Below are 12273 nucleotides of genomic sequence, written 5' to 3'. Positions count from 1 at the left end.
GGTAACGTTGAGTTTGAAAATCTGTTCTCTATTTAGTCCAAGGAAGAAGGTCAAAATATGAAATTGGAGTTAAACAAGTCACAGAAAAGAAGTGATCGATCTGAAAAGAAACTGGTGAGTAATCAAGGACCCAGTTTTTGTTTTTTTGTCTTTTTGTTTTTGTTTTTGTTTGTTTGTCTGTCTTAGTGTTTGTTTGTTTGTTGTTATCTTTTAACTCGTGAATTACGATAGAAAGTTACAAGTTGTTGGTGGTGTGTAGATTATGCAAATGATATGCTAATGAGGTTATGTTAGTGAAAACTGGGTTTGCAAATAACAATAAAAATAAAGTGATACTCACAGTTGCGGAGGAAATGGTTTCATCTGTTCAACAGTAAGTGCAGTAGAACCGAAACTGTGCACAGTTACTCGCTAAGTTGTCTTCGATAATATGCCATGTGCAGCTGAATGTAACAGTTGAAAAAATTTCCTTTATTGTAACTGAGTTCGAGAATTTTGCTATAATTGAATTAGTTTGCATGTTTAATTTTTATCCCAGAAAAAGATGCGTGAGTTAGTGGAGATTGCTAAAAGTAAAGGCATTTCGACAATAGAGGTACGTGGAGCATGCTTATTAAATCATATGCATAAGACCATATACAGATCTAATACAATAATTACACTAAACGAGCTGAAGAGAATGATATAAATAATAATAAATTGATTATACATACTAGTTATGTAACACTTTCGAGTGGTATATGGAATATACATATGTGACTTTAGGCGAGTGTGTATACCAAGAAAATACAAGTTACAAGTGGGATGCTCCACGGTATACCACGAGAAAGTGTTACATAACTATTTTATACCATGCCATAGAAAATACCGAGACATGCATTAAAAATGAACTTCCACGACTCCGGCCTGTTTGAGGCTTTTTTTTTCCATGTGTCGATAACACCACCAAGTTACAGAATATTTTTGAAAGTGTCTTTGAATGTGAGAAACACACAGAGTGGTGAAAATTTTCAGATGACTTATAATTAATGATAAGCTTGATTTTGCCTTAAGTGTACCTCCTGTTTGCTTAATAGTACGTCATCTTTGTTTAAACAGGTCGCTGCAGTTGAAGATATCTTAAATGGTGGTGAAGGCGACAAGTTCAAAGCAACCGCAGACATCATTCTTCACGCACAGAAATCAACCGACAATGATGGCAAAATCAACAGTACAGCCTGCTCAATCCAGTGAATAATTATTAGATTAATATTTATTAGTTGCACATTTTATTTGGACTTCTTGGCACACATCTGTCGTTCATTTCAATTTGTTAGCAGAGAGCTAAATCAATTCCGTCGGGAACTTCAGTAACTTTAGCATAAAATTGATCGTATTGTTGTCTTGAACGCTCTTTTTGTAGTGATATTTCCGCGTTTTTGTTTCTAAAAGACTGATATCGGAACGTGGAACGTGCAAAAATTCAAGAAAGTTGAAAGTTAACGAAGTTAAATATTTCAAATCGCAGATTTAGCCACGAGAGCTGGTATTTTCAATTAATATACCAGGACTGAATCTTTCAACCGATCACGTGATGTTATTTACAATTCCTCCCTCTTTTGATGCCGAAATTCGACTTGTCTTGTAGTGATCAAGATTACAGAAACGTTCCTTGGCTTACTTAGTTCCAATGAACACTTCATAAAAAGCGTCTTTTCAATTCATTCCCACGATATCTCCCCTATCCATACTGAAGTAAAACAATCTGCTATACATTTTGTGATTCGTTTCCCTTATTTTCTCCAAACGATACAGGAATAGTGCATTCGTAAATTGACGAAGCTCTCTTACAACATGCACATGCAATTCAACTTAGTCAATTTCATGGTCTTATTTTTTTATGCCTGTACAAAGGATTATCGCACCTATGGTCGCCCGACACTTATTCGTATGACCATTATCATTACTATAACACTCGTTTACGGTTACTCGTTTTATATTTAAAATTGCATCGTTATTTATTTATTTTTCTCAGGTAGTGTTTTCACTATATTTAACCAAGGGCATGTAAAGTATTATTTATGGAAGTCTGGGGAAAATTCAGTGCAAGTTTTAATCAGCAATGTTTAATCAGCAATGTTCACTACGTGCAGGTTCGTGTAGTGTGAAATGTACCCTAGTAGATGTAAACATAGTCACTTGAATTGTCGTTTTAACGTAACGAGCACCACGGGTGGAAATGTTGTTTCCTTGCTTTTATGGCTGGACGTAACCACTGAGCGGAGCTAGTGGACTTTGATCTCCTCAACACGCAATAGCACACTGTATGGCAACATACACAAAGCACAGACTTTAGTAAAGCCGTATGAAAAGTTAGTTTCTGTTTTGTGGAAAATAAATGACATGTATTGTCTACTCAGTCTCTTTATACTTCTCTTTTCAGTGAGCGTTCTTCTCTTTCTCGTAGTGTCATATCTAGGTTTGCATGCATTAGCGAGTTCGACCAGCACCTGTTTCTAACAAGAAAGCACTTGTGGTTTTGAAAATCTTCCAAAGATGTGTTATTAGTTTACAGAAAGTGCATTTTATGGAGATTATCAAATCTTGACCGTGAAACCGACCTTTAGATCAAAAAGTGTTCTGTGAAGAGATATCGACGAATCGAGAACGACGAAGATTCATCTATTATTTATTTCGCGGGTCTTGACTTCCGGTAGCGCGGATCAACTCCGTGTGAATCAAATCGAATCGTCAAGTACCTCAGACGAATAGACTTAGTTTGGGTGTATTAGGCATGGATGGCCAAGGACGTTAAGAGACGCGCCAATTGGCTTTTAAAGGGCGCCAGATAGATTTGTTCTGATTTGTTAGAACATGTTGTGCAATGGTAATGGTAAAGGTTTTGAACTTCTTTTTTCGTCGATCGTCCGAGGGCTGTATACTTTATGGATGCATAATACACTATCTGTACTCAACCAGAACCTTATGTCGACCCTTTCTATCCTAGTAAGGTTAAAAGCTTATTTACGCCCCGTCCACGGCAAAACAGCGTTAAATACCAACTCCACGTCCTGGGACCATAACCTGTCTGTGTGAAGGAGGCGTTGGAAGTAGAACATAAAGCTCGTTTTAATGCAGCCGTTACCGCCAGGCAAGCGAGCAGGGTGTTGTTGTTACTCTGTAGTCTAGGTCTTCTTTTCACAGCCATGATCAACAACATGTTAAGAACGACAGCAAAAGGACAATATGTGATGCTGTTAAAAATGGTGGTGAGAATATGACCAACCTCGACTGCTACATCTTTAGCATCGCCATCCATGGTGATATTTGTTAAGGGCTGAGAAATGTTTGCAAGATTTAATACGGACATTTTAGTCCTGACAAGTTAAAGATATATATCAAAAATGTCAACCTTATGCAGCCAGTACACTCTTTATTTAATTATTTATCTATCTATCTATTTATTTATTTATTTATTTATTTATTTATTTTTGTTAAATTATTATTATTAGCTGAACTAAAATGTTAAATGCTGAGCACCGTTAAAGTTGTTGTTGTTGTTGTTGTCGCATGGAAACATTTTTATAGATCTTATACATGTGGTGCAGATTTCTTATCTATGGTACTTGAAAGGAGAAGATTAACGGCCTTTCTGATATGTCTTTTCGGCGCCTTTGGTCCTTTTCTTTAGTTCTTTAGTTAAAGTGTGACGTCACAAAAGAATAAATTTGAGAAATTATGGGATTTGGCGTCACTTTCGAATAGAGCGTCCTTAAAAAAGGGTCCTTGCCAAAAATTACCTCTTAATTGTAATTCCCAGCCGAAATATAAAGGATGAAAATTTGGTACTGCCCCATATAAATCTCTCTAATTTTGAGTCGGTTCTAAACTGAAGGAACTGAAACAAATTTTGAAGGGTTTGTATGGGATGCTATCAAACTTTGATCCTTTATATCTCTATCGGGAATTGCAATTCAGAGCTAAGTTTTGGGATGAGGGCATCTTTTAGGATCCTCTATAGGAATATGGCATCATATCCCATAATTTCAAAAATTTTATTTTTGTGACGTCATCACTTTAGGACTCTATATTCCATGGTTATAAGCCTATCATAAGTGACAGAAGCATATCACCTAGATCTAGGTGATATGTTTCTGTAAGTGACTAACGTCAAATGTAGCGGCGTGCGTGCACTGGATAACAGCAACAAAACTCTCTCGAAAACCTGTTAAAGACGTTTTTAACCAATGCCCCTTTTTTGTCTCAGCATAAACATACTACAAATTACAACAACATAAGAATTGCAATTTGCTTCTCGTCATAGTAGAATTGCCACTTGGTTAGCTTCCAGAGGTAAATTAAATTCATGCAGGAGATACTAATACTATGGAAAAAGAAATTATACACGTATATTTAATTTAGGACAGCTACAGCTGGAGAGGACATTTGTAAAATAAACTGTGTCATTCCTTTCTGTCGCCAACAGTAAATCAGTGGATTGAGGAGAGAGTTCAACATGACAGTCGAAATGATCCATGTCGCCGGATAAGGAATGTTCATTTCCGCTACAGTAAACAAAATTGTTACAGCGGCCCCAGGCGAAAAGCATAACAACACAGCGCCGACTACATAAAAAGTTTTCCTAGGTGCTTTACTTTTTTGACAAATCTTTCCACCTCTTCTTGGGGCAGCTGTTGGGCTTTGTTTTATTTTGCTGATGAACTGTTTCCTTGTACAAAATTGCGTAAGGCGTCGCCTTGAAAACAATGCAAGAAATCAGGACGATGGATATTGTAACGTCGCCAATTTTTTTTTGCCATCCGTTCATTAAACAACTGATTGACAAATGTCAGTCTAAGACTTGTACAACATAAGGTTAGAACCCAAAACGGTGTTACTGCCACCTTAATGTTCTGTGTTGTAACGAGATAAGGATACACAGAGGTACATTTGATGACTATTAGCCTCTCACAAGTGACTAACATCAAATGGAGCGCCGACGAAATGGTAACTGCAACTATAAAGAGAAGGTGAAGAAGATAGATAGTGTCTGTGTTTATCCCACCGAGTAGCTGGAATGTTTTCCAGATAATAAAGGTTGGCTGGGCAAGAAGACCAGTTAATGCATCTGTTACCGCCAGGCAAGCGAACAAAATGTTGGCGTAACTCTGTAGCTTTGGTTTTTTTTTTTCACAGCCATGATCACCAACACGTTAAGAACGACAGTAACGGGGCAAGTAACGCTGTTAAAAATAATGGTGATGATGTAAGTAACCTTGAGTGGGACATTAAGAGCTTCGCCATCCATGGTGATACTTGTTATCGCTTGGGAAATGTTTGGAAGATTTGATGCGGACAGGTCAGTCATTTTGAGTTGAAAGAAAGTTTGATAGCCCAGTACAATCGCCCTCCAGTTTTACATCAGATTTGTGTCGCGGATACCTAGGAGATAACTTGGAGTATATCAATAAATTGTCTAGATTATAAATCTATTAGTCTGTTTTGAAAGCCGATAAGATTGCTTTCAAGATGTGATGGAATATATATACATTTTTAAATTCCTTTGTTCTATATGAGCTTCAGTTTAAACTTAGATATTTCAGTGAATCATAGCAACGCTAATTTTCTTTTATTATTATTAGGAAATTGGAAATAGGTTTTTTACAAGATAAATTGGAAGAAAATAAAATGAAAGAAGAAAAACGGCATCAGTCATTTTCATTGATGTATCTTCAAGCCTGATAACGACATTGAGGTCGTTCATAATATTTCGGAGCAGACTGATTACTATCTTGTTTGTTACCAATGGAAAACTCAATCAAATTCCTGAGAAACATGTAACCTGCCTTATGTAAAGGTGGGAAAATAAATATGCATAACATATTACACAATTATAAAAAGAAATTCGTTTTCAGGATCATATTTTAACTTTTGATGCTCTAATTTAAAACTTCAACAACTGGAGAGGAAATTCGAAACAAAAGGTCCGTCATTTGTCAATTTTTGTTCAAAATCAAATATCTGTTTGTCTGTTTTATTTTTTTGCCATTTATAAAAATACACATCAATGTATAGGGCAAGGAAGCCCAGCGAAGTCAATAAGGCTTATGTAAAGGACTACCTTAAAATTAAAATTGAACATTGACGTCAAAATAGAAATTATTTGACTATTTTTTTTTTTCCTTTTGGTCGAAATTCGAAACAGATATACCCATATTTTTACTTTAAATGGAAAAATGTTTTCTCGCCTATTTCTGGCGGAAGTGGTGTGAGTTGTAATTTTTTAAAGAAATTATTGTTAAGGCTGTAAAGAGATCAAATGAGGAGATCCGTAACAGGGCTAACATCTACGGCAGCCCAGAAGGGTCATCTACCATTTTTATTTTTTTAATGTTTGTTTTAATTTTTGTTTTCATTTTCGTTTTTTGTTTTTTTAATTTTTATTTCCGTTTTTGTTTTTTGTCTTTTAATTTTTGCTTTCGTTTTTGTTGTGTTAATTTTTGTGTTTGTTCTTGCTTTTAATTTTTGCTTCCGTTTTTGTTTCTTAAATGTTTGTTTTTGTTTTGTTTTTGTTTTTCATTGTCATCTTTTTTTTCTGTTCAAAAAAACGAAATAAAAACGCAAACAAAAATTAAAAACAAAAACAAAAATTTGTAAGGGCCAATTTCCAATTCCCTCGGTTTCAATAGGCAAGATTCACTCTAGTTCACTGACTTTAATTCGATTAACACTCCAATAAGACGCTCCTGTTTGCTTGTACATAATTCCACCAATCGTCCGCGTCTTTATCCGTCTTATCCGTCTTATCCGTCGTTACTTCGAGTGAATCGCATACACAACTACAACGTTTGCCGACGTTCGCCATTACATGCACACTCGAAAAGGTCACGTGACTTAAACGCGGAAACTAAACGGCAGGAAAAATACATGAAAAAAACAGGGAACCTAGCAACAAAATTAACAAAACAAAAACGAAAACAAAATTGCAAAAGGCCAAAACAAAATCAGTGCGTGTAGACCATCATGCTTTTCTGGCAGTATCCATGACATGACCGTTGTGTGATCTTTTGGCCGTCAAGCGTAGTCACGCATCGGTTACTATAAACTCTACGGCCATTTCATTGCTTGTCTACTTGTCTTGGGAGAAGAATATAGCAAGTACAAAGGTCACAAAGATTTCAGGTAAAGTCAAGGATATTTCTTCATCAACTTCCTTAACTTGTAAAAAGGTGTTAAAAGGTCGTTGTATAAATAAAAGCGTATCATTTTCAGAGCTCTCAAGCCTCACGCAAACGAATGTAGTCTTAAGCTCTCACAATGAACTAATTATTGTACGCGCACCTTCGGAGCTTGCAAGACTTGCCTCATTTGTTTTGAAAGCCTGGCTACGGCGCTAAACTTCTACGGGCTTCAAAAGCAGCGAATAAATTATTTTCACATTCTACGATGATCGTTTCGTTGTTTGCGTGTTCTGTGTTTTATTTCTATTTTATTGTTTGAGGTTTTCGTGTTTGAGTGTGATAGAAACTTGACAGATGCAAACATATTGCATGTGAGCTCCTTTTGGCGAAGGAGAAAATATTGGAAGGGACTCATACCTTACTTAGGCCAGTGAGGGAGGACATGAGGATTTGTCACGATATTTGTCTTAGTCCTTAGAATTTGCCTTTCGGTACCCCACACATGAGTGGCACACAGCACAAAGACCCCATTTGTGGTAAACGTCTCGTACTTACTACTTTCACGTCATGGGTTGTAAAGTTCCCAACTGCAAGTGGAGCATGAAGGTCTACACTCATCGATTTTGTTTCGGCCGTTTTCGTTTTCGTTTTTGCTTTTGTTTAATGTTTTTGTTTTTGCTTTCTTTTTGAACGCAAAAAACGCAAAACAGAAACCAAAATTAAAACGAAAGGCAAAACGAAAACTAAAACAGAAATTGCAAAAACAAAATAAAAAAAGAAAAACAAAAGCAAAAGTTAAAAATACAAAATTAAAAAGAACAAAAAAAAACACAAAAATTTAAAAAAACAAAACAAAAACAAAAATGGTTAGTGACCCTTCTGGGCTGCCGTAAACATCAGCTCCTAGACTACGAGTAGTCCCTCTTTCGCTTAGTCCGTCGTGCGTGACGCGAAAGGAAACCGCGAGAAAAAAATGGCCGCGCGAAATCCTGGAGGCGAGGAGCGCGTGAAAGGAGAGACTACCGCCTAAGCCCAAGAGTTTGAATTATGCGTTGCTCTCACAGTGCAAAAATATGATTGGCCTATGTTAGGAGCGTTGACAACGTGTTGTCAACATTAGAGATACGTGTGACGTCTTGCAGGAATGTTTTGGAACCGGAGCAAATCGAAGCGGTACCAGAGCAAATCGAAGCGTTGGAATCGCGCTTCGCAAGCCGTGATTTTCTTGCGAATCTGCCAACGGGCTTTGGAAAGATTCAAATTTATCGTGATTTGTTTGGCAAAGCTTTCCGCCTTCAACCCGACTGCGAGCGTGTTAGTGATTTCGCCGCTCAACAGCATCGTCCAAGTCAGCGAATATAAATTCATTGAGCTTGGCCTTTCTGCCATCCATTTGAAAGATTGAACCGGACTTTCACTTGAAACCGGACGTTCACCTGAAATTTTCCGCTGCTATCGGCAAACATTTCACCGCAGTTGGATGATCTCCTATGTCAAATACATAATAAATTCTCGGTTGCAACTCTGCATCTGAAATTTTCGCAATAACGTTTAGATTTACACTAACAGACGCAGCGAAAATCGTTACAAGATGCCTCATTCGCCGTCCGTTTTAAAATTTCTTTGGCAGTTTCGCTGAACGAACACTGAACGAAGATATACTTCTCACGGCATATGTTTTTGCCCGGCTACTTAAAGAGTAGAGTAGAGCAGTTTTATTCAAGATATCTCCCGGGGTTACTGACAACAGGCGATAATAAGAGGACGTCAAGATGAGAAATCCTACACCCAAAAATCACTCGGCCGTGAAAAGGCAAACTCTTGGGCTTAGGCGGTAGTCCCTCCTTTCGCGCGCTCCTCGCCCCCAAGATTTCACGCGGACATTTTTTTCTCGCGGTTTTCTTTCGCGTCACGCACGACGGACTAAGCGAAGGAGGGACTACTCGTAGTCTAATCAGCTCCATCAGTGAGCAAATCTGCCAGCGGTTCTGGAGGTTCATTGGCCAAATCCTCAGAATGAATGCCAACCAACATCACATGACAGCATTAACCTGGGCTCCGGACAGTCCGGAGGGAAGGCCGGAAGGCGTGGTAGATCTCACTGACAGCCTTGTGGAGCGAGGCAGCAGTGGTAGCACGAAACCGGGTGGCATGGGGAAGAAGAGTTTTTCGGTCCGTTGGCCCCCGGGGATTATGGACAAACGTGAAGTGAAGTAAAGTGATTGTATGTAAGAGGTGGGGAAATGTGCAGGGGAATAAAAATAAATGGGCTAATGAATGTATTTAATTAATGAAAGAAGAAATTATCCTTGGAAGGAAAGACCATAGTGGCCTCGTTACAGAAAAAATATATAATCCATTGTTATCGATTTTGCCGTCTTCGAATGAATTGGAAGCCACAGAATATCACACTACTGATAGGAATTACTGAAGTATTCTTACTCTCGTCATCACGAAACAGATACATGGGAAGCAAATAAATTTAAAATATAGATTTAGGCCAGCCTAAAGCGTAGCTCCTGGGCCGGGTTGTTCGGAGCCCGATTAAGCTAACCCAGGCAAATGTAGAATTTTGATTTCATGTAACTTTGCAGTGAGGTTTTCTGTATATTGTTGGGCCTTCTGTTTTGAGTTTTAATAATCACCATATACACAAAACAAAGCAGAAAAAAAAAAAAAACATTTGTATAGAAGAAAAAGTTATGATTCGATTAACTTTTAATCCTGGGTTAGCGTTAACTGGCTTCAGAACAATCCTGCCCTGTTTTCAACAAGTTAAGCTGACATGAACCCGCGATCCAATCGAAAACCAGCACTTGGTCAGCGGCCAATTTAAAAAAAAACGTGACCTCGATGACCTGTACACTTGAGCCCGCGATATGGTCACGTGATACTGGTCAGCGGATACCTTGTTTTGACAGGTGTCAATTGATGATAACACGGATGTCCAATATCAATGAAGTACACGGTAAACCAAGGCTGCATGTCTCTGTCAACCTATTATTTGGAGTATGGCCGCCATGTTGCGCGACTCCGTCGTCTTCGTCGTAGCCGTCGTGCGTACGCGTCCACGGGCAATACCGCTAGCCATGATAACCATGAGAAAATCAACTCATGGGTTTCCTTTTCTTTCCCATATGAGTATGGGGCTCCGCTTGGCGGCCCTTCGGGCCGCCGGAGCTCCGCTAATACTAATTAATTCACGGATGCCGAAGTAGCTTATACCAATGTATCTGCTATGATCTTATTAATATAGTTGATCTTCCCATCTCAAATATTAGTATGGACAATCAAACGATGACGAGTAAAATTGGGAAATAATTTCAAGCGCGTTTTGTCAAAATTCTTATAATTTCCCAAGCCTGTAGGCGAGTTCCATTATTAGAATTTTGACAAAACTCAAATGAAATTATTTCTTAATTTTACGAGTATACCATTAGGTTACCTTATAATATCATAGGTGACAAATTACGCTTACAATCCTGGGCTTTTGACTTGTTTATTGTATCGAGAAGTTTCGCGCCAAACGTTGCCAAACGTTTTCACTGTCACACAATATAAAAATAAATCGACAATCCCAGACTGAAGATATTTGTCGAAATGTTTCGCAGAAATTTACAGAGCCCAGTATGGAAACGTCATGTTGGTGCACCTCTGTGGTGCACCAATATAGCGACCGGAAAATAGTGTGAACATCTGGAACTTACTTTGGTTGTCTAGGCGACTGATTATCTGTACGGAACAAACAAACATTTACATAAGTGCTTTTCCTAATGACCTAACTTCTAAAACAGCTGAAAATCATGAGATAGGTATATATTTTTCGACAAATGCGCTTGTAGCTTTGTGTCACGCACCACCATAACTCTGAAATTCAAAATACGCTGGTTTTCAAACGAAACACATTATTGAGCTGTAACATTGTAATAAGACATAAATTTACCCCCTCTTATGCCTGATGGGGATAAAAACTTTGGTGGCTCTTTAGTTTTCAGGTTTGGAAAATGATGACGTCGCATGAAAACGATCTATAAACGGCTAAAATTGTAATGGAATCGTCTAATGTTACACATTATAATCCATCGAATATTTTCGCTCGAGCGCGATTGGTCTAAACGCGTCACGTGACCGGACATTCCCCAGCTGAAACTGGGGAATATCCGAGAATATTCCCCAATTTTCGAAAAATATTTGAAGGATAATAAACACAATAGCCTCCATTTGACTTTGAAAATATGCTCGAATATTTGTCCTTGGACATTATCTGTTCCTCGAAGGTCAGTTTTTCTCGAGCTTCGCTCTCGGAAAACTGTTCGCTTTTCGGAACAGACAATGTCCGCGGACAAATATCCGAGCATATTTTCAAAGTCAAATGGGGGCTATTGTTTATTTAATCGTATTCAACGTCTGGGCCGCCTGAAATCTACAAAACACAAATTCGACATTTAAATCCGAACAATCGGCGCTAAAGTATAATGGCGGTATGTCGTGTGATGCGAAGCGGCGTTCTTCTTCTACTCGTCTTCGTGTTTACAAGGGATCTTTCGAATTCTAAATGTCTTACACCGTTGCTTAACCAAGAAGTCAATAGCTCTGGGTTGGCTGTTGGACAGGAGCTCTCTTCTTTCGTCGGTTTTAAGCAGCCCGTGAGAAAGAAAACTTCTAGTGGGCGCCATTTTGGATTTTCCCTCACTCCTGTCGCCAAGGTTCAGCTTGTCAGGCTTACAAGATCTGTTCTTCTTGCAAGTTTACTGCTTCAGTGCAATGATATCTCCGTGAATCCTGGACCTTCCACTAAAATAACCTGTCCTCGGTGTCTCAAGACGGTCAGAAGAAATCAGGCTTTTGGATTTTGCGTTTTATGCAAATCGCGCTTCCATTTAAAATGCCTGGATGCGAACTTTGAATCTGGCTCGACTTGTCATTTCTGCTCAGTTCCATCTTCTGCTGAGCAACAGTTCGATGACAGTCTAAACGATAGCTTTGTTATACCAGCAACATCTGATGCTACCCTAAAGTTGCGTGGTCTTAAGTTCATCCATCAAAACATCAGAAGCTTGAGGAAGAAGTTAAATGAACTTCGTGTTTTCATAACGCAAAGCCCACGAATTCA

General features: G+C 38.4%; 1 protein-coding gene and 1 pseudogene across 1 annotated transcript in view; one reads left to right on the top strand and one right to left on the bottom strand.

Annotated features, from left to right (window-relative positions):
• Positions 1-2394, top strand: part of LOC145488626 (kinesin-like protein KIF28) — a 21362-nt gene extending 18968 nt beyond the window's left edge. The window contains exons 28-30 of the mRNA XM_081467526.1: positions 37-114; positions 539-595; positions 1099-2394. Of these exons, the coding sequence (XP_081323652.1) occupies positions 37-114; positions 539-595; positions 1099-1233 (270 nt within the window). The 3' untranslated portion in view covers positions 1234-2394. The remainder of the gene's footprint in view (positions 1-36; positions 115-538; positions 596-1098) is intronic.
• Positions 2395-4392: 1998 nt separating this feature from the next.
• On the bottom strand, positions 4393-5430 carry LOC145487034 (uncharacterized; annotated as a pseudogene).
• Positions 5431-12273: the final 6843 nt, after the last annotated feature.

Source organism: Orbicella franksi, chromosome 5 (assembly GCF_964199315.1).
Source record: "Orbicella franksi chromosome 5, jaOrbFran1.1, whole genome shotgun sequence".
Classification (NCBI taxonomy): Eukaryota; Metazoa; Cnidaria; class Anthozoa; order Scleractinia; family Merulinidae; genus Orbicella; species Orbicella franksi.
The sequence above is the reverse complement of the archived record's forward strand: the minus strand, read 5'-3'. Positions and strand labels throughout refer to the sequence as shown.